Genomic DNA, 21,681 nt, shown 5'->3' with positions numbered 1-21,681 from the left:
TATCTCATTAACTTTAACACTGCTTCAGTGAAACTTATAACACTCTGAGTGTGGACTCATATAAACACTGATCAGTGTAATTTAACGCTGGGAAATTTGCTGTGAACCTTCTTGTATTGAGCTGCTGCTATTGAGCTGCTGTTAAAGAGGCGCCAAGAGCTGCATTTAAAATACACATCTTTGCATCTGGAGTGGAAACTTTACATTTCGTTTTGTGTCACTTCAGGTTTGTATTTCCTGTTTTTATCACACATAAACTGAGATGAACTGAGACAAAGTCTTTATGCACATCAATCAACATCTGACACATTTTGAACGTGTGAAAGAAGCAACATGTTCGGCAGTGGGAACTTTAAAGTGTCTCATGATTTAACAGACTGAATGACCCTGGTCAATTAAATATTACGCTAAACTATGGATTATAAGGAGAACTGTATCAACTAACTGTAAACATAAGAAAATACTGGTCTGGTGTAATGTGTGCTGATCTGTGATCTGTTATAAGTGAGTTAGTTGAGTCTCATGCGGTGATTGACCGTGGCGTAATCAGAGTAAAGCTCGTTCTTACTGACAGTGACTGAAGCTTCACTGAGAGACTCTTCATGCTTCTGGAAACTGACAGACGCGTACAGGAGCCCATCAGAGAGGATTGTGGGTAGTTCATCATAACTGTTAATCTGAGCTGATCCAGGATCTGTGAGTGAATCAGATCAACATCAAGTGTTAAACTGGAGACGAACAGCAGCATCTGAGACAGAAACTCATTGAGATTTTACTATTGCAGATTGAAGCAGCTCAGAGACACTCAAATAACTAGTTATTAATTTCTATCAACAGAATAAAATAAATGAACAGAATAAATGATCAAACCTTGTCTCTTGTGTCTTAATTTACACACAGTCAGAGTGAATCCACCAATCAGCAGCAGACTCACACACACACAAATAATGATGATCATGGAGAAACCTGAAAATAAAACACAAAGGCACTGAAGAGAAATCAAGAGAAACACAAATAACTTAATATCTACACAAATATTCAAATTTATTCAAATAATTTTCATCACTTTTCTATGTAACATAAATGTCTGTTTTAACATGGGTTGTAAATACATTTTAAACAAGTGTGAGTAAAAACATTATAAAATATAGCAGCAATTACCAGGATTCAAGCACTTTAAGGCCTTTAAGCACATGCGTAAAAAGGTATTTTGTTTTCTTTAGCAATCCTGTAACCACCTATCATGGAAAGCATTTACAGCCAATATAGACAATCTACTAAAGAAATACATATTTTCTAAAGGTTTTTAACAGGTACACCGCCACCTAAGAGTGGTATAAGTTTGCATAAATGTAAAAGTGTGCATGCTTCTTTATCTCTTAAGTCGCATCATGTGCTCACCTAATGACACAAAGTTCTGAGCTTTCATTTAGGAAAGATAGGCTTTTTGGGTAGACTTGGCCATGCCCATTATCTGCATGAACCTGCTATGGTTGAGTGGAAAAAACTTCCAGTTCACAAAAGTAGATTTCTGAAATAATCTCCAATATTTAACTAACGATTTGATTGACAGCGGCGGTCCTGGAGGTAAAGTTGTTCAGAATGAGTTCTACCATATGGTATGACTGTCGTGGGCATCGAGTAATAAACAGACCTTTACGCACCTGAAAAACACGAAGGCGCCCCCCGGTGGCCGATTTCTTTCAAGCTTCTCACAGACCTATAGAGCCGTGAGTCAAACAGGACCAGCGAGTTTTCGTTCCGATCGGCCTCCTATAACCTTGTCAAACCTCATTGGCTGACAACAGACTTATTTTCAGAGATACGCAAATGTCCTCATTCACAATCACAGCACCTTGGACAAGTCAATCAGACTGATGGTTGCATAGATATTGACATTTTCTGGGCTTTTTTCCCCATAATTTTATGATGCCAACAAGTGTCCAATCGCTGCATCCTTTTTCAAATGACCACAAACTGAGCCCATATTTGGGTGTACTGAATTTGGTTAAATTATCTCATTCTGTTCAACAGTTAAAGCCTTTTTTAATAAAAATGTCCATGCCCACTTCACATGTTTTGGCATCTCGTCATGTACAAATCAAATCTGATATATGGTACGTTTGATCGCCATAGAGCCATTGGGTTACTATGTTTCCAGTGATATTAGACACTTGAGTCTGTGACTAATGGTTTAGGAGTTATGAGCAATTTTGTACTTTTGGTCACTGTAATGCTACCGTCAGGCTATTTCATGTGTCTCAGCTATAGTTTCACATATTCAGATGTATAAACCTTCCTCACCCTCGTTCATGATGACGATCAGATGAGTGTAAAGATAATTCACGTCTCTCTCTAATGTCACCGCACACCAGTATTTCCCAGCATCCTCTGCTGTCAGTCCAGTGATGGTCCCAGTGAAGACACTTGCAGTGACGTCATCATTCAGAGTCAATCTGTCAGTCTTGGTCTCTTTCTCTTCTCTCACAGTCTCATTGAGAGTATTTCTATCTCTAGTGGAGCACTTCCCCTTACAGAGAGACTTTGACTTTGATTTATAGATTGAATCATAAGGGCAGAAGATCTCAGCAGATTCTCCTTCACGTCTCACTACTGGAGCCACTGCAAACAAACACAGACATTTAACACACATGATTCTGAATATACTGTATTTACTACAATGAAATCATCTGAATTCACTCACTGAAGAGGTTGAGCTGAATTTTGGTGGTCAGGGAGATGAAAGTCAAATGTGTGTCTCTGGTTTCTGCTCCACACCAGTAAACTCCAGCATCTCTCACGCTCACATTACTGATGCTCACTGTAAAAACTCTCTCTTCATTTCTCTCAGATGAAGGACTCATTTCTGTCACTGCAGATGTGCTGATGTTTTGACAGATGTGATCATCATCCTCTTTGCAGAAATGAACTTTATGTTCCTCTGGGATCTGACAGGTGATGCTGACTTCTTCACCAAGATGAGCAGATTCAGTCACAAACGTTGCATCTGCAATCCAAAATAAATTGCATAAAATCTGAACCAATACTTTGAACATGCAAGATAAAGTATATCCAGTTCCTCACCGTCTCTGACGAGCAGCTGAAGTTCAGTGAAGCTCTCAGTATAGTGAGACACATTCACTCCACATCTGTATGTTCCTGCATCTGCAGCTTTCAGCTCTCTAAAAAACACCATCAAGACTCCTGCTCTGGTGTCGTCATATAAAGAAACATCTCCATTCTCCATCCATTTATCCTGAACTCCTGGATTCTTCCTCTCTGAACATCCATCTGATTCTTTACAGATGTATTTTGGCTTGGTTTTGTGTTGAGGATGTTCACACTTGATCATCATACGACCTCCTGAGTGGCCAGTCGCTCTAGACACGCCCACTTTAGCTGTCAATCACAGCATCATACCTAATCAATTATTCATGAACAAAGACCTAAAAAAACATGTATAACAGATTTGACTGAGTTTGTTCTACTTACTAATAACATGTAGATGAACAGTATTAATAATGGAGTAACTGTACGAGTGTCTGTAGACTGAAAATCCACATACATAAACTCCTCCATCATCTGGAGTCACAGCAGGAATTCTTACAGTGAAGAAGTTATTCCAGTCATTATGAATGATGACTCTTTTTTTCTTATCCCATGTGTTAGTAGTGGAGATCACCTCGTCAATAATGTTGTTTTTGGTTTTGAACATGGTCTTCCCATCATACCTTTTATATTTACAGCTAATATCAGCAGTTTCTCCACTGTTTGCATTCACTGTCTTTGACGCTCCACAACATGAATCTGTCAACATTCAAAGTCTTTGTTTATAAGCTGGGAGAACAAAAAAACAAAACAAAAAAAAAACCTGAAACAAGGAAAACAGTGACAAATTGATTATTTGCTCTACTCACTCATTATATGAAGATGAACAGTATTAATAATGGAGTAACTGTACGAGTGTCTGTTGATCCAAACTCCACATAAATAAACTCCTCCATCATCTGGAGTCACAGCAGAAATTCTCACAGTCATGAGTTTATAATGTCTGTAATCAGAAACATTTAATCTTTCTTTCCTATACCATTTGCTGTAGATCATCTCAATAGAGTCTTTTCCTTCTTTGAATATGATCTTGGGATCATTAATATGATTCTGTGAATATTCACAGCTGAAGGTTGCAGTTTCTCCAATATTCTCCATCACTCTCTTCGACTCTTTACAACATAAATCTGTCATTCACAAAATGAAGAAATATATTTCACTTACATAAAAGGTTTGAAATGATCAACAGTTTTACTAAACAAAGAACTCAGTCTTAAAATGACTGACCTTCTTCCACCTTCAAAGTCATATCGATATACCATTGGCCAACAACCCCAATCTTGTATCTTCCAGGATCTTGTTGAATTAAATCTCTGATGTAGATCATGAGTTTTCCCTCATTGTTTTTAAACAGTGTGAATCGTCCTGCATTAATCCATTTATCATGTTTCCTATAATTTATTATTGTTCTCCACTCAGGAGGTAATTTGGCCATATATTTAGCGGAGTAAGTGGACCATGTTTTCCGAGAATCAACAAGAAGACTTCCTCCAGAATATCCAGTGACACTGACGCATCTCACTGCACCTGTCAATCAGATTGATACTGTGATCAGAAACCTCATGAACAGAAAACAGCATCATTACTGCAGTGATGAAAGAGAAAAGCTCTGACCTGAGATCAGGGAGAAAGTGAAGAAGATGAGGAGGATCTTCATTGTGAGTTGAGTTCAGTCTTCTTTATGCTGAATGTTCTCTGTGTGAATCTCTCTGTCTCTACATCTGTCTGCTTTAGTTCCTTCCTCTTTCTTCAGCTCTTTATCAGTAATGATCAGCTTTACTGGCTCCTCCCACCATCAGCACTGACTGAATATTACATTAATCACACTGAAAGAGCGCCACCTAGTGGAGGTTACAGTGTCTGAGACTGAGAGCTCATACAGGCTTCATCTTCTCTATAGGCCAGTTTCGAGCCGACGTCACAATTACGTCACTTACGTTGCTGGGGGCAAAACAAACGGAAAACTGGAGGCGGCCAATACAAACCAGCACAGATTCGGCTACATAAGGAGCTTAAATTATTATTACTATTATTAAATGTCATCTTGTTGTGTTGTTGGGTGCAAGAATCGCTGAAAAATGAATATGCTGTATCTGGAATTTTTATTTCTAGAAAATATTTACATCATTCAAATTGCACCGTAATGTCACTCTTTACATTGTCGTCTTCTGGCCTTGGCGCTGACTAGGCAGAACTGCGGATCGTATCACACAAGTCTTGTACGTGACCATTCAGCACATAGTTATAGGCATCTAAAGATTTAATTTTTTCTTTACGCTTGGTTTCTCTATCGGGTAGGTGTAGAAGTCAGGCCACTCAACCGGAGGTAGCGTTAACGTTAATCCTGTCAGATCGTCCATCCATTGAGTGAGCGTGTATGGGTCAGCCAATCTGGGTCCGTCTGTTAAAATTTACTTTTGAAAATAACAGTCATGGTCCTGGACAGTGAGTGACCTTGCACATTAAGATAAAATCGGATTTTCTCCAGAAAATGTTCAAAAACAAGCTAACAAAACTGGAGGGGATCGTTCTGCCTCCACCTAAGCTCCGCCCACATAAAAACATCACCATGTTTACTAACTGAAAAGGGGCCTATAGAAGGACAAATGTCACTGTTCTGCATTACATAAATATTCCTCTAGAGGGCGACAGTAAATGTACATGTAAGTTTACTGAGGGACTTAAAGGAACACTCCACCGTTTTTTTAAATAGGGCTTATTCACCTTCTTTCCTACATTTAGATAGGTGGGCAAATGGATTTTTGTCTCAGTGCATGCATTGTTTTAGTTTGACAGGGTTGGCGCGAGCTTAGCTTAGCACAATGAATGGAATCCTTTGTTGCCAGCTAGCATGTCCTGAGTAAAAGTGATCAAAAAAATAAATAAAAAACAACCTTATTACTTCTTGTGGCCTGCGTATTCACAACAAGTACAAACAGCAATGCAGATTAACACTAGACGATTTCCTAGGCAGATATTGACTTAGGATTATATTAGGGGGAAGCAGAGATATCACGCAACACATGAAATGTGAATATGTGGTATAATATGTGAATGTGAATTCGTGTTGGCTCTCATCCTCAAGTCCTCAGGCTGTTGAGCGATCTCAACGTCCTCCTGTCATTCTATTTCCAAAGCACGAAGCTCATCTTCTGAAAACTCTGGTATGGTTCTGGCTCTGGCTCTTGACTGTCTGAGAAGTCACCCTCTTTGTCTCTCACAAAATTAGCCATGTTCATTGCCATTAATGTACTGTAGGAAAAATAGCCAGCTACTATTCACGCCGATATGTTGACGGAAGTCATAGGATTTCATGTGTTGTGTGATATCTCTGCGCCCAAGTAGCAGTGCTTCGCCTGTGCTTCCCCCTAATATAGTCCCAAGTCAATATCTGCCTAGGAAATCTCCTAGTGTTAATCTGCATCGCTATTTGTAGTTGGTGTGAATACGCAGGCCACAAGAAGTAATTAGGTGTTTTTTTTTTTATCACTTTTACTCAGGACATGCTAGTTGGCAACAAAGGATTCCATTCATTGTGCTAAGCTAAGCTAGCGCCGACCCTGTCAAACTAAAACAACACATGCACTGAGACAAAAATGCATTTACCCACCTACACTGTAAAAAGTTTAACTATTATTTACTCAATTTTATTGGTGAAACATTTTTACACTCAAAAAAATTGAGTAAATTTTAAAGCTGTGAAATCAATGAAATATACTGTATGAATTGAGTAAATGCAAGTAAAAAAATTAAGTAAATCTGAGTAACTGCATCTGGTACATTAACAAATAAAATTGAGTAGAAATAATTTAACATTTAAACATTAAAAAAACAATATTTATGAGTAATATTAACTGTTTTTATTAATGAGTAATATTAACTTTTTTATTTTCTCTAAACCTTTGTAAAATAGTACTCCAGACAACCACCATTATACATTACATTGGCCTTTATTTTCAATGAGTACAGCAATACAGCACAATTTAGACTGTTTTTTCATGTATACAATATTGCCTGCGTTTAAACTTATTTAACAAGTAAAAATGAAATATTTAAACATTCAGGTAGCCTAATTCAAGTGTAATCAACCACTCTGTTATCCAATATCCACCGAATCTGCGCTGGTCCTCATGCCGGAGACAGACTCGCGCTCTGCGGGTGAACTTTGAACTTCATACCGCCGTCCTGCGTTTCACTCACAGTCACTGTCTGAGGCACAGCCGAAAGACACTGCGAGCGACTGACATAACCTGCCAATAAACAAAAAGTGATAGTTCTGAGGACATTTTATCATCCAAATGATAATAATTATATTCATTATCATTATGAAAGTCAGTCATGTGTTTATGCAAAGCGTTTCAATCACGCAAAAAGACAAACGCGGCTCTCGTCTCGTTTAGGTGTCGAATTACGCCTCTGTATGTTGTTTTGCATTAAATATGATTTAAAGCACAGTAATGATTTTATAGATAAAATAAAACATACACCAACCTGAATTTCACAGTGAAAATGCACCAAATCTGCGACGCTGAGAAGAGAGCTGTTGTTCTGGAGACTGGAGAGTTCAAACAGCCACGCTCACTCCAACCGTCGAGTTTTCGTTCACGTCAGAGGGTGGGGGTGGGGGAGGGGGGCATTGTTTTAATTGAGTAAACTTACTCAATTTTAAGAGCGTGTTAAATATATTAATAATATTGATTTGAATTAAGTAATTTTTTTGTTTCTTGAAACAGATCAGTTTAATTAAACATTCTCAAATATTTTGATAGAAATTTCACATATATATATTAAGTATATTATAAAGAAATAATTGGTTAGTCAAATACTAAATTATTTTATTGCAAAAAACTTAAATATATCTGTAAATTTTAGATAAAATTAACTGTTGGATTTTTACTCAATTATTTTGGTATGTTTAACTCAAACAATCAAGTAAACGATATACAGAGATTTTATTAAGTTAATAAAGTTAAAAATTTCTGTAATATTTACTAAGCCACAGAATTATTTTTTACAGTGTCTCTAAATGTGGGAAAGAAGGTGAATAAGCCCTATTTAAAAAAAAAATGGTGGAGTGTTCCTTTAAACAATGTACAAAGTGGCTTCAAGATTACTCTTTAAAATGAAAACATTTAAAATGACATAACATATTGAAAATGCTAAAGACACAAGATATAGAGCAAAAAGATGGCGCCGAGTATGGCTGCCGTGTCTCTCGTGCCTCCACGACCACGCAGCTTTTTAGTTATTTTATTATATTTTTGTTTAACATATGTATGTAAAGTTGTTAGCCTGCTAGCTTATTACAGAGATACTTTATTAAAAATTCGAGACTCAACGATTAACCGCCCCATTCCAGAGAATATTTATATTGACCCACTGGTTGCATCAACAGAGGATTATCCATATACTAATTCAGTAGCGAGACCAAGGCAAAGACGCAACAAACGCCGGAAAAGAGGACGCAAAGCCGGGATACTTGTGAGACTCAGGCGGCGAGCAACCCGATCTCCACTCCCCAGTATATTGCTGGCAAACGTTCAGTCTCTGGATAACAAGCTGAGTGAACTCTGGGCTAGAACATCTTTTCAACGCGAGACAAGAGACTGTAATGTTATTTGCCTAACAGAAACTTGGCTAACACCGAGCGTGCCCGATCACGCAGTTGCACCTCATGGCTTCTCCGTGTTTCTGGCGGACAGATCAGCCGACCTCAGGGGGAAGAAGAAAGGCGGTGGAGTCTGTTTCCTTACCAACAATGTGTGGTGTAATCCGGACAGTATACATACCATAAAGAAATTTTGCTCACCTGATGTGGAATACTTAATAGTGCTGTGTAGACCATTCTGGCTGCCGAGGGAGTTTACGGCCGTCATTTTAACAGCGGTCTATATTCCACCGCAGGCAAGCACGGAGAGCGCACTGAGGGAACTGTATAACTCCGTCGCTTACGTTGAAGATAAATATCCGGAGGCAGCTTCCATATTGCTTGGAGATTTTAATCAAGCTTCTTTGAGCAAGGTACTGCCGAAATATTTGCAGCATATTCATTTCAAAACTCGCGGCAGAAAAACTTTAGATCACTGTGAAGGGGGTGGATTGGAATCCACTGCTGCTTCAATGTATATGTAATGAGTGATTATAATCAAGGTATTAATCAATACTTTTCCTTATAAATATCAAATTATTTGAATGACTTCTCTGGAGATTTTACTTTGTTATAGATGTTACCAGTGTGATTGCGGAAATGTTCTTTTCATATATTCTTTAATGTCTGTATTTGATATTTGAATGCAGTAACAGTGCTTGCCTATTTATCCCAGCTTCCAGAAATGAAATAGGGACTGGTTTTGTGTTTGAGAAAGGTCTTCAACATGTTAAAACACATAGGGGTCATTAAAGTCTATAGTTTAAGGGACCATTTGTCATTTAAAGCCTATACTTTCCATTTAGAATAAATTGTCCTGTCCTGAGAGAAAGAACTTGTTATCTTGATGTTTTGAGACAAGACTCCTGTTTATAGTTAGAGCCTGGCCATATTCAACCTTGGAAAAGATGTGTGTTGGGTGTGTGTGTTAGTCTTCTTGCTTACAGGTTAAGGAACCACTGGCATTATTGGAGTTTGACAGAGTTGTTGTTCGAGACATGCTGGCACCCAGCCACCCAAAAATCTGCGACCTGGAAGGTCACAACGTGCCTAACTTCAGGGTCTGAGTGTCAGCGGCATAATCTATGGAGATATGCTTCTGTCTATCTGTATATGTGTGGAAAATTACTATGTTTATCAATTTCTTAGCCAATCAGAATCATTCAATGACGTAGCTTAGACCTTGGAAATGGTATAACTGCTGTGATCTTAGTAACTGTAAGCGGGGCGGCCTACGAACTCCTGTGTGAGTCTTGAAGCTAAACTTCTGCTGATGAAACTGCAAACTATCTTCAGTAAAACTTTTCTTCAATTTTTTTATAATTCTGACTCCGGGTCATCTTTCAAACATTTGGTCCATGGGTCTTAAACTGTTTACCCCTAACAGTTTGGTGGAGGATGCGGCGGGCAATTGTTCTTGGTGACACCCCTGGCAAATCAGCAAACAAGGTAGAAAGATTTTATTATGTGGTAGAGCTGTCTGAATGGAAAAGATTGTGAAGGGGAACGTAAGAGCTTCACTCCGACGAGGAGAGTGAAGAGCTTCACTCCGATGAGGAGAGTGAAGATTAATTATACTAAGTTAAAAGTATAAGAAGTCGCTGATAGCATTGTTTAAAGTTAACAAGAGCAGACAGCGCATGCGAAGCGTGCTCTGGGGGGGCCCCGATGGGCATTGTTGGTGTAGCAACACCCCAGCAGGGTACGTCCCTGGATTGAAGGTCCAGGGCGCCGCAAACCTACTCCATCTCTTCCATCTCAGATAGGGGATCCCCGAATTTAGTGAATTAGGCAGTTAGGGATACTAACAAAACAGGGTTGTTTGCCAGGGATGCATCAGGAATGATCCCAAGAGAAAAATAAAAGTTGTGACCCAAATTGGCGTGGACCAGTATATGTAACTGTCATGTTGGAGTATACTTTGCAGTTTCATCATGCAGAAGCCAAGCTGTGTTGTTCAAAGATCGCCGCCTCCATTTCTGCAACAGGTGAGTTTTGAACTGTGATTAAGATATGGCAGACAAATTGAGTAACTTGATCAATAACCTGAACAGTCCTGAAACAAATAGTGAGACAGAAGAGAGCAAACGCTGTAAGCAGCTATGCTCGGAAGCTCTGACTTCAAAGAAATGTGAAATTAATAAGAAAATGGGGAGTCAGGTTTTGATTCTGTTTGGAAATTTAAACAACAACTTGAATTTTTAGCCTTGTATTGCTTACGATGATTACAAAAAGCAAGTAAATGTAATTATGGGTCTGGGATCATTTCCGTGGACAAATGTGATTCAAGTTTAACAGAAACATTGTGAAAACCCTTTAGAATATGTTGAGTGATTTTCCGTGCAGCTTATGAAAATTAATGTGCTGCCAATGATAATGATGAAGATTATGATTTGGCTATTGCACTGGTGGACTGTAAAATAATAGAATACTGCTTATCAGTGGCTCTGTTTGCATTCCTGATTGGGACACACTGCTTCAAGGGTGTGCAGTAAGTTGGAGCCGTTTGCAAGCTCACAGGGATCAAACTATAGGCAAGGTGTCTGTTGATGTAGTTGAAGCTGACACATCAACCCACCAGATGACAGAGAGTGTTTTAATAGTGGTCAACTGGGCCATTTTGCCCGTAATTGTAAATGGCCACTCAGAAGGTGATAAAAATGTGAAATTAACAAAAATTTCTGGTATTAATCTGGGTTTGAAAGTAGATCAGTGTTTAAATGACGATATCAAAGTTTTCGTCTAAGAAAGAATAAGAGATAAAATTAAAACAAGGCCAAAAGACTTAAGGGAATCCTTTTGAAGGAAAGATCTATAATAATATTTTTCATAAGTGAATTGATGAATACAGTTTGATGTAAAATTACAGATAATGGTTAAAAATATGAGTTGCAAAATACATAAAAGTAACTAAAGGGATGATTGTGTGTTAATGAAACACTTAGAAAAAGTTTAGATTACATTGAGAGACTAGTCACATAAATTATTTACAATGATAACTTCAAAAAAAAATGCATCACAAGCGGAGAGTGCTTTACTCAAAGTTAGTGTGAATCTTAATTGCAGATTGATAAACTGCTAGAAAAAAACATTGAAGTAATTAGAACTTGACAACTAAAATTGAGATGAAATGTCATCAAATAAGCAGTATTACTGGATTAACAGTTGCTAAATGTAAAATGTGTAGAAAGACGTGGAGGTTGACCATGAAAGAACTAAGAGCTGATGTTTTGTTTTCAGAAGATAAGCTTGTGCTGTGGCTGAAACAGCCAGAGACAAAATCTGAGTGGACATTTGTAATGTAATGTCTAAATTCCCTGAAGTGGGCAAAAGACAAATATAAAATATGGTTGTTTGAAAATACATGTGAATTCTGGCAAAGATGCCTTACGCTGGGCTAGAGTTAAAAGATGGTAGATAAAGTTTGATTTTAGAAGTTTATTAGAGTGCAGTGTACCAGTCCTGAATGCCTTAGAGTCTCTCTCTCATTCAATGTCAGCTAGAAGCTGTTATCTGAGCCTGTGTCTTAAGTGATAATAAGCTATTTATAGTGAAGCACAGTGTTTCAGTTGGAAAACCATAGACATGGAGATGTTAAAAGAAATCATGCCACAGGCAGTTCAGATTTCATACATTTAAAGGGAAATTTGTAAAGGTTTTAAAATTAAAACTAAATGACTTTCAAGAAGTCTTAAACAATAGAAGTGATGTTTTTGAGTAGTTTAATTCAGGGCCAGTAACTTCTTTGTCTGATTTTAGTCTCCACCATGAAACGGGCTGATAGCTCCGGCTACAGACGTAGATGTACACTGAATGGACGGTTGATCTAAATTCACCGAGTATAAGCTCAGTATTGCGATTTTGCTGATTTGAAGATGTTTAAAAGATTTTAGTGATAAAATACTGCTGTTAGTAACCTGTCTCCCTGTGTTAACACTATTAGGCAGTCCGAATGGCTCTGGTGACTCTTGAATGTGCCTTCCCTAAGCTCCAGAAAACAACTGAGTCTGTTGAAGAAAACTGATTTTGTGATGGGAAAGAGCGGTTACCAGTGTGCACGAAGTGACTACTCAAAGACGGGTAAGAACCTTTGGCCAGAGGTCAACCTAAGGCAGGGGGTCACGCCGACACTGGCCATCTCCTGAAGGGAGGTGTTTTTATGTGAGAAAGGTATTAGAGTTGAGCGGTGACTGTGAGGCCAGCAGCATCAGCAGAACATTGAGAGTGGAGATGAGCTGTAAGGAGTTACGGCAGTCTGCCCCAGAAAATGTGAGTTCCTCTATATACCACTTGCAAGAAACCGCATTCATTGTATGGCTTGTTTTTCATTATGACAAGTGTTTGCAACCATGCCAGGGGACAACACCCTGATGAAGATTATAGATAAAGAGCTGATGGGAATGGGCTTTCAAGAGTCAGCTGAGACCGTGAGGTGATTGTCATTATTTGTTGTGGAGACAGTAACAAAACTTAATTTATATCAGGAACATGATGCTGGTTGTATTGCTGGTTGGCAAGGAAAATGCAGAGATAGTGTTGATTTTGAACTAATATGTCAATAAGATAGTTTTAACTCCTGAAGGTCATTAGACATGGTGGTGGCTAAAGATGAAGACAGCTTTTGTAGATTCAAGAAAAAGCCTGGATAACAAAGGTGAATGGTCAAAGGTTATTAAAATTAATTTATTATTACATTTTGTCTAAGTTACAGTCTTAAGAGGCTGTTGAAAAGATTATTTGTGTATAGTGAGAGAGACTCTGAATGGAGGCAGGGATGGTGCTCTGTCTGTCTTTCTGTTATCGGCCTGCTAAAGCAAGCTGAAGCAAAATAATGATAATGAACCAAAACAACCCAGCTGACTTTTCTAAAATCAAGTGAGTAATGAACAGAGATGCTTTGAAACTGGCAAAGAGACTATGTAAAATTAGGTAAAATCGAAAGAAAAATGTGAAGTAAATATTTTTAGAGTAATTAATATAAAAAATGAACATTGAAAATGAGCATTTAACATATGTGTGTGTCTAGAATGAGTGCGTGTGATGGTGACTGCACTTCATGTCTTGTATGTGTTAGTTTGTGGTACTATTATTTCCTGATTTTGTGAATATTTTGTCATTAACCTCTGGAATGAGTGTTTTATCATTACAGATGGGTTAAGTGAAACGACAAACTTTAAAGAAGCTGATAATTCTGAGTCAATCTGATGAAAAGACGATACAGAACATTGGACGAGCTTTAATTGGATTGGTTTTCCAGCTCTGTCTGTTACTGGTAATTATGACTAGTTTTGTCATTTATGATGTTCTGAATCTTCTGAATGTTCTGATCTGAATTACTCTCTGGATTAGTATTTATGTAAATTGGAATTGTGAAGTTGAAGATTGTCATCCATTTTGGGTAAAAACTCTTGTCTAAATTCAACAGAGGGTCTAAATTTAAATGAGACACCTGGGTATGGGATCATAATGGTAAACGTAAAATTAAGACTTGATGGCAGAGAGACGAAGTGACACATTGGCAAAGTCACTATCCAAATTATCCAGAGAGGGATCCCTCATTTTTATGAAAGGCCGGTGGACGAACAGAGGAGGAGTGGATATAACTTCTAAAAAAAAAAAAAAAATTATTTCTTAATCCATTAAATGGATGTATAACATTAGATGTCTGAGTGAACTTCAATGTATGTAATAAAAGGTTGAAGGAGAAAGCAGCTATATGGCTGTCTTAAGGGTTGAGATTCGAATAACATCATTTTTTGGTTTGTGAAAAACAGTAAATATAAGCGAGACTGAGACAATACTGATAATATTTTTTGGATTTTCAGACTAACCATTTGATAGAGGAATATTGTGAGAAGTAGTTATAATGAAAACTACAGATACAATTAATGTTATAAAAACAAGGGAATTGAAGAATTAATAAAATAGATTTCCCTAAAGAGGGAACTTTAAGTGTCACTAGGCTGACAGCAGTGAGAGACACGATGGAAGAGGGAAGTGAAAATCAAAAAGGTTGTTGTATGAGACGTGTATGTGAGGATTGTAAGAAAACAATTATGTACTGGCTAGATGAGGCATGTATGGAAATAGAGAAAGATGAGAAGAAATATAGTAGAAAAATGTATGTTATGAAATTAAAATTTCTGATAGAATTTATGGAACTATTTATGAACGCCTGTTCAGTCAAATTAAGTTGAAATGGTATGAAAAGTGAGTTTCAGATAAAAAGTAATAAGGCATTGAGTATGATTAATAGGTATTAACATGATAAAACAATAATGGGGAATGGGGAACAATTCTATATTTTAGTGGTAAAATAATGATTGAAATTATGATGTGAGTTTGTTTTATTTTATTTCTATTTTTGAAAAAAAAAGTACAAGATGTTATACATGCTGTGACTGTAAACTGAAGGATGAATTCAGTAGAAACTTAAAGTACTTAGATGGATTATTATGGGTCTTAATTATTATTTATTATTATTAGGTTTTTATTTTGTTGTTTATTTTCAGTTTGACAACCATTGTGTTTTGAACCTAAAGGGTCTATAATGGGGGTAGTGAAAATAATGGATTAACTATCTTTCTTAGTTTATTATAAAAGGAATTGGAAATTATAGTTTTATGAACATATCCTGGTATTCATGATTATAGACCATGTCTGTATTTGGGATCTGAGTAGTGACTGCGGGTCTAGCCCATGCTAGGAATACAGCAACAGTGCTTGCTTATTTAGCCCGGCTTCCAGAGAATAAATATGTACTTGTTTTGTATCAGTTAGTGGATGATAATACCAAATTCGCCAAGATGAATAACAGCTATGTAAGACATGTAAAGACAGCTACTGTATGTCCAAAGGTTCTGGAGATGAATTATATACATGTGCTATGTGGGATATTATATTCATGTTAAGTCCTTGAAGTAAAATATATTGTCTGTTTTATAAGAAAAAAATTACCCTGATAGAGGAGCATGGGTCAGAAACCAAACATTTTGAAGCAGCCTTTATGGAAAGACCAGATGTGGTGTTTAGGACCCCACATTGGTCTAAAACGGGGGACTGAAGGGGGTGGACTGGAATCCACTGCTGCTTCAATGTATATGTAATGAGTGATTATAATCAAGGTATTAATCAATACTTTTCCTTATAAATATCAAATTATTTGAATGACTTCTCTGGAGATTTTACTTTGTTATAGATGTTACCAGTGTGATTGCGGAAATGTTCTTTTCATATATTCTTTAATGTCTGTATTTGATATTTGAATGCAGTAACAGTGCTTGCCTATTTATCCCAGCTTCCAGAAATGAAATAGGGACTGGTTTTGTGTTTGAGAAAGGTCTTCAACATGTTAAAACACATAGGGGTCATTAAAGTCTATAGTTTAAGGGACCATTTGTCATTTAAAGCCTATACTTTCCATTTAGAATAAATTGTCCTGTCCTGAGAGAAAGAACTTGTTATCTTGATGTTTTGAGACAAGACTCCTGTTTATAGTTAGAGCCTGGCCATATTCAACCTTGGAAAAGATGTGTGTTGGGTGTGTGTGTTAGTCTTCTTGCTTACAGGTTAAGGAACCACTGGCATTATTGGAGTTTGACAGAGTTGTTGTTCGAGACATGCTGGCACCCAGCCACCCAAAAATCTGCGACCTGGAAGGTCACAACGTGCCTAACTTCAGGGTCTGAGTGTCAGCGGCATAATCTATGGAGATATGCTTCTGTCTATCTGTATATGTGTGGAAAATTACTATGTTTATCAATTTCTTAGCCAATCAGAATCATTCAATGACGTAGCTTAGACCGTGGAAATGGTATAACTGCTGTGATCTTAGTAACTGTAAGCGGGGCGGCCTACGAACTCCTGTGTGAGTCTTGAAGCTGACTTCTGCTGATGAAACTGCAAACTATCTTCAGTAAAACTTTTCTTCAATTTTTTTATAATTCTGACTCCGGGTCATCTTTCAAACATTTGGTCCATGGGTCTTAAACTGTTTACCCCTAACAACTGCTATTCTCCCTTCCGCAATGCTTACAAGCCCCTCCTCCGGCCACCGTTCGGGAAGTCAGACCACGCCTCTATTTTGCTGCTGCCAGCCTATAAGCATAAGTTAAAGCAGACAGCGCCCACCATGAGGTTAATCCCTCGCTGGTCCGACCAATCGGATGCTGAGCTCCAGGACTGTTTTGAGACTGTCGATTGGGAGGTGTTTTGGGAGGCGACTGCTGATATTCATGAATATGCCGACGTAGTGATATGTTTTATACTGACGTGCTTTGAAGACATTGTCCCTATGCAATCAGTCCGTGTTTTTCCCAATCAAAAAGCATGGCTTGATCACTCTGTAAGATTAGCCCTCACTGCTAGAGACAAAGCCTATTCTTCTGGGAATTTGGAGGAGAAGAAAATAGCTCAATACAACCTCCGCAAGGCAATTAAGCTGGCAAAGAGGCAATATAAGGAAAAAATTGAGAGACAGCTGAGTGAAAACGACACACGCAGGGTATGGCAGGGTATACATTCTATATCGGACTTTAAGGCAAGACCTAGTTATACAACTAATGTCTTGCCTACACTGCCAGATGAGCTGAATCTTTTTTATGCCCGGTTTGAAAACACCAACACGACCCCTCAGAGTAGTCCCTTAAGCAGTGCAAACACTCCCAACAACACACCAAGGAAATTCCACATCACAGAGGGTGATGTGCGACGTGTGTTTGAACGGGTGAACATCCGAAAAGCTGCTGGGCCGGATGGGATTCCTGGCCGGGTGATTAGAACCTGCGCATCACAACTTGTAGGTGTGTTTGCGGACATTTTTAACCACTGTCTGTCTCTCTCTGTATTTCCTTCTTGCTTTAAATCCTCTGTAATAGTTCCAATTCCCAAGAAGAGAAAAATCATGTGTCTAAATGATTGGCGGCCTGTTGCTCTCACTCCTATAGTGAGCAAATGCTTTGAACGGCTTATAAGAGATTACATCAGCACTCTTGTCCCAAAAACTCTGGATCACCATCAGTTTGCCTATCGAGAAAATAGATCCACAGAGGATGCTATATCTACAGTACTCCACAAAACACTCACGCACCTGGAAAATGGAAACTCTTATGTCAGAATTCTTTTTATTGACTACAGCTCGGCATTTAATACAATAATCCCCTCTAGACTGGTTACAAAACTTAGCAGCCTTGGTTTTCCACCTGACACCTGCAATCTCATCCTGGTCTTCCTAAGTAACCGCCGTCAGGTGGTTAGGATGGGGTCCATCACCTCCGCTCCTCTAACCGTGAGTACCGGAGCGCCCCAAGGCTGTGTACTTAGTCCTCTTCTTTACTCACTGTACACATATGACTGTACACCATTACACTCATCAAACCTCATCATAAAGTATGCTGATGATACCACGGTAGTGGGTCTGATTAGAGGTGACAACGAGTTATTGTACAAAGAGGAAGTTGGGAATCTGGTACAATGGTGTCAGGATAACAATTTGACACTAAATGTGGCAAAAACGAAAGAGCTGGTGGTGGACTTCAGGAAGAGGAAGAGAGCTGAATTGACTCCTTTGATGATTCAGGGGAATGCTGTGGAAAGGGTGAGCAGTTTTAAGTTCCTGGGGATCAGCATCACCAATAACCTCACCTGGGACCTACACACTACAGGAATAGTGGGGAAGGCCCAGCAACGCCTATTCCACCTTAGGCGTTTGAGGAAATTTGGCATGGGCACCAATGTTCTCTGTGCCTTCTATCGGGGCACAATTGAAAGTGTCCTCACAGGGGCTATCACCTCCTGGTATGGTAACTGCACTACAAACAGCCGCAGAGCAATACAAAGAGTGGTTAAAACTGCTCAGAAAATATGCGGCTGTGAGCTTACACCTATAGCAGACCTGTATCAGGAGAGGTGCAAGAAGAAGGCCCAAAAGATTGTCAGGGACCCCAGTCACCCTAACAGCGACCTTTTCCAGCAGCTTCCCTCTGGCAGGCGCTACTGCAGTCTGAGAGCAAAAACCTGCAGACTTAGAGACTCTTTTTTTCACCAAGCTATTAGGCTTCTTAACAGTAGATAGACCATTATTTATTATGGAGATGTAATATACTGTATTTTATTGTGACTCTATTATTGTGTTTATTATACATTTTTATCATTGTGCTTATCATAGTTGTTGGAGTGTGTGTGTGTGTGTGTGTGTGTGTGTGTGTGTGTGTGTGTGTGTGTGTGTGTGTGTGTGTGTTCTTAAAATATGGATATAGGCACTTTAAGCTGCTGTTGGTCAGGAGGAGGGGAGACCTAAGATTTTTGCTCTTGCATTGTATGTAAATATGATATAAGATGCAACTTCAATAAACTGAACTGAAATATAATAGTGTTACAGAAATCTATAGGAACTGAACAGCTGGACTTTAAACGTTTGAAAAGCAAGCAGATATTTTATAATGCACACTTATTTATGACTGTGTTTAGTTGGACTGCTGTTTTGAGATTCCACTTCCCTCTAGCAAATATTTCAGATGACCTGACAAAAACCTTTTGGAGGAAGATCCGGGATATGTTTTAAATAATATTTTTATTTTTCATATATTAAACAAATTTGCAGCATCGTTTTAAGGAGTGGAAAGTCTGCGTCAATCGTTAAGATAAACATCTTGTTCTTCCCACACCTGCAGAAGGCTGAAGGGCTTCTGGGTTTGACTCAAAGAACATAAATGGGGCAAAAGAAAACCACAAGCATTTCATGTAGATCTTTATCACACTGACCTCAGTATCAAACCACCCTGCAAACACAAAGGACTTTTACAACCAAGTCACTTTAACCTAGTTAAAACTACTGGGTTTATAATTTATATTCACAAAAAATATATTAATCTGTCTGATCTCACCCATAATATCACAACACAACTTTAGAAAGTGCCAATTCACATTCAGTAGCCTAATTCTGTTACATCTCTGTCTAGCTTGACAATTATTTTTTATTCTCTAGAATACTCTTACCATTACTACCATGTTGAGATACGCTTTTTACGTATTTAGCCAGAGGGATAATGATGATAATAATGTTGAAAACTGTCAACTTACAGTAAAACCTGGAGAACTTTCTTGTTTAAAGTGGTACTGACATAAATGTACATAAATTAAAACTGTAGAAATGTATGTAAATTAAAGGATTTTTAACCATTCTCTGTGACTGATTTTTTTGGGCTCATTATTTTGATTTTGTTTGATTTGTTTATAAGTCAAATTTGTCAAGTCAAAACAATTTGCTGATCATAATGAATTACTGAATGATCAGCTGTTAGTCTTTATTGTCTTCTGTTCATCTTCTGTCTCTCTGTTCAGTCTCATGTGTCTCTCTGTGGGTTTCCTGAGTAAGTGTGTTTAATTAAACTGAACTGAGACCCTCAACCTTCACATGTTTCCTGTGGCTTTGAGCATGACAGAAAAAAAAAACAGCCTGTTTATCACGCACACACACACACACACACACACACACACACACACACACACACACACACACATCAATCTTGCATTTAAAAGTCTTTCAATAGTAACAAAACATTTTTATAAATGAAAAATATTAATTCTAATTAACACTTAACACTGTTGCTTTGAAGATTAAAATGAATCTTTCATCTTGTCTTTCTGAAGGTGTCTGCAGGATCTTCATGCTTATGTGTGACGCCATCAGAGGGGATTATTGGTACGTGTGCAATACAGCAGTGGTTCTCAAACATTTTAGAGAATCGTACTGCCTGAGGCATTTAACATCCGTCTGTGTTCCCCCTCTCTTCCACTTAGACTGCAGTCACACCTTTTCCATTAAAGGACAATATTTATAGATTTAATTAAATAGAATTTTGACAGTGAATTTTTTACCTTTATTAATACCTTTATAAAATAAATGATGCTTTAAATAAAAAATGTTCAACAGAGAAATATGCAATGGTGGTAAAAACTAAGTGATCCTTTAAAATATTACATTAAAACCACCAGTTGGTGGTCTTTATGAGTGAGTCATCGAGTCAGTAATTCAGTAATGAAGCAAGTGGCTGTATTAATGAATAAGTCATTGAATCATTGATTCTCACGATTCGTTCAAAGCCACAGATGAATGCAGTCAGTTTTGATCGCGAAAGATGAGGTAATTTGATTAGATGTCATGTATTTACGGCATTTTACCAGCTAGAAATATGTACCCGGTATTAAAGTTATTTTAAGGTGGGGTTCGCCTATCCTCTCAGTCACCTCACGTACCCCCAGTGGAATGCAAACCCCAGTTTGAGGACCATTTCAGTAGAGTATAGTGGCAGGTGTAGATCAGAGGGGATTATGGGTAAGTGTGCAGTACAGTGGCAGGTGTGGATCAGAGGGGATTGTGGGTAAGTGTGCAGTACAGTGGCAGGTGTAGATCAGAGGGGATTGTGGGTAAGCGTGCAGTAGAGTATAGTGGCAGGTGTAGATCAGAGGGGATTATGGGTACACAGCAAAATCCCCAGAGTAAAATTAACTCTGTTCAGAGAACATTTGGTCCCTCTCTACAGAGAGTTAAAATAACTCTGAAACAGAGTAAAAGTTAATGAGATACTTAAGTGATTAATTAAGTGATGATTGGGCATTAATGATGAACATCTGCTGTTAACAAGTTCTCAGCAGAGGAGGATTCAACAACTCCACAAACAGCATTACCAGCTTCACTTATTACTAACCAGGGGTGCGTTTCCCGAAAGCATCGTTGGCCAACTATGGTCGCAAGTTCATCGCAATGTCCATCGAACTCTATTGGTAACGACGGAACTTGCGACCATAGTTGGCCAACGATGCTTTCGGGAAATGCACCCCTGGTTAGTAATAAGTGAAGCTGGTAATGCTGTTTGTGGAGTTGTTGAATCCTCCTCTGCTGAGAACTTTACACACTTCCAAGATGG

At 38.3% G+C, this 21,681-nt stretch overlaps 1 protein-coding gene across 1 annotated transcript; it reads right to left on the bottom strand.

The window, feature by feature from the left end:
- Positions 1-509: 509 nt before the first annotated feature.
- Positions 510-4,235, bottom strand: LOC308687964 (polymeric immunoglobulin receptor-like; the record flags this gene model as incomplete). The annotated part of the gene is made up of 6 exons (XM_081360783.1): positions 3,493-4,235; positions 3,085-3,399; positions 2,705-3,007; positions 2,305-2,622; positions 871-966; positions 510-694 (listed from the first exon to the last, which is right to left on the bottom strand). The coding sequence occupies exons 1-6, from the start codon at positions 3,815-3,817 to the stop codon at positions 510-512; spliced, it is 1,542 nt and encodes a 513-aa protein (XP_081216909.1). The 5' UTR covers positions 3,818-4,235.
- Positions 4,236-21,681: the final 17,446 nt, after the last annotated feature.

Source organism: Scardinius erythrophthalmus, assembly GCF_964197995.2.
Source record: "Scardinius erythrophthalmus genome assembly, chromosome: 3".
NCBI classification, from domain to species: Eukaryota; Metazoa; Chordata; class Actinopteri; order Cypriniformes; family Leuciscidae; genus Scardinius; species Scardinius erythrophthalmus.
The sequence above is the reverse complement of the archived record's forward strand: the minus strand, read 5'-3'. Positions and strand labels throughout refer to the sequence as shown.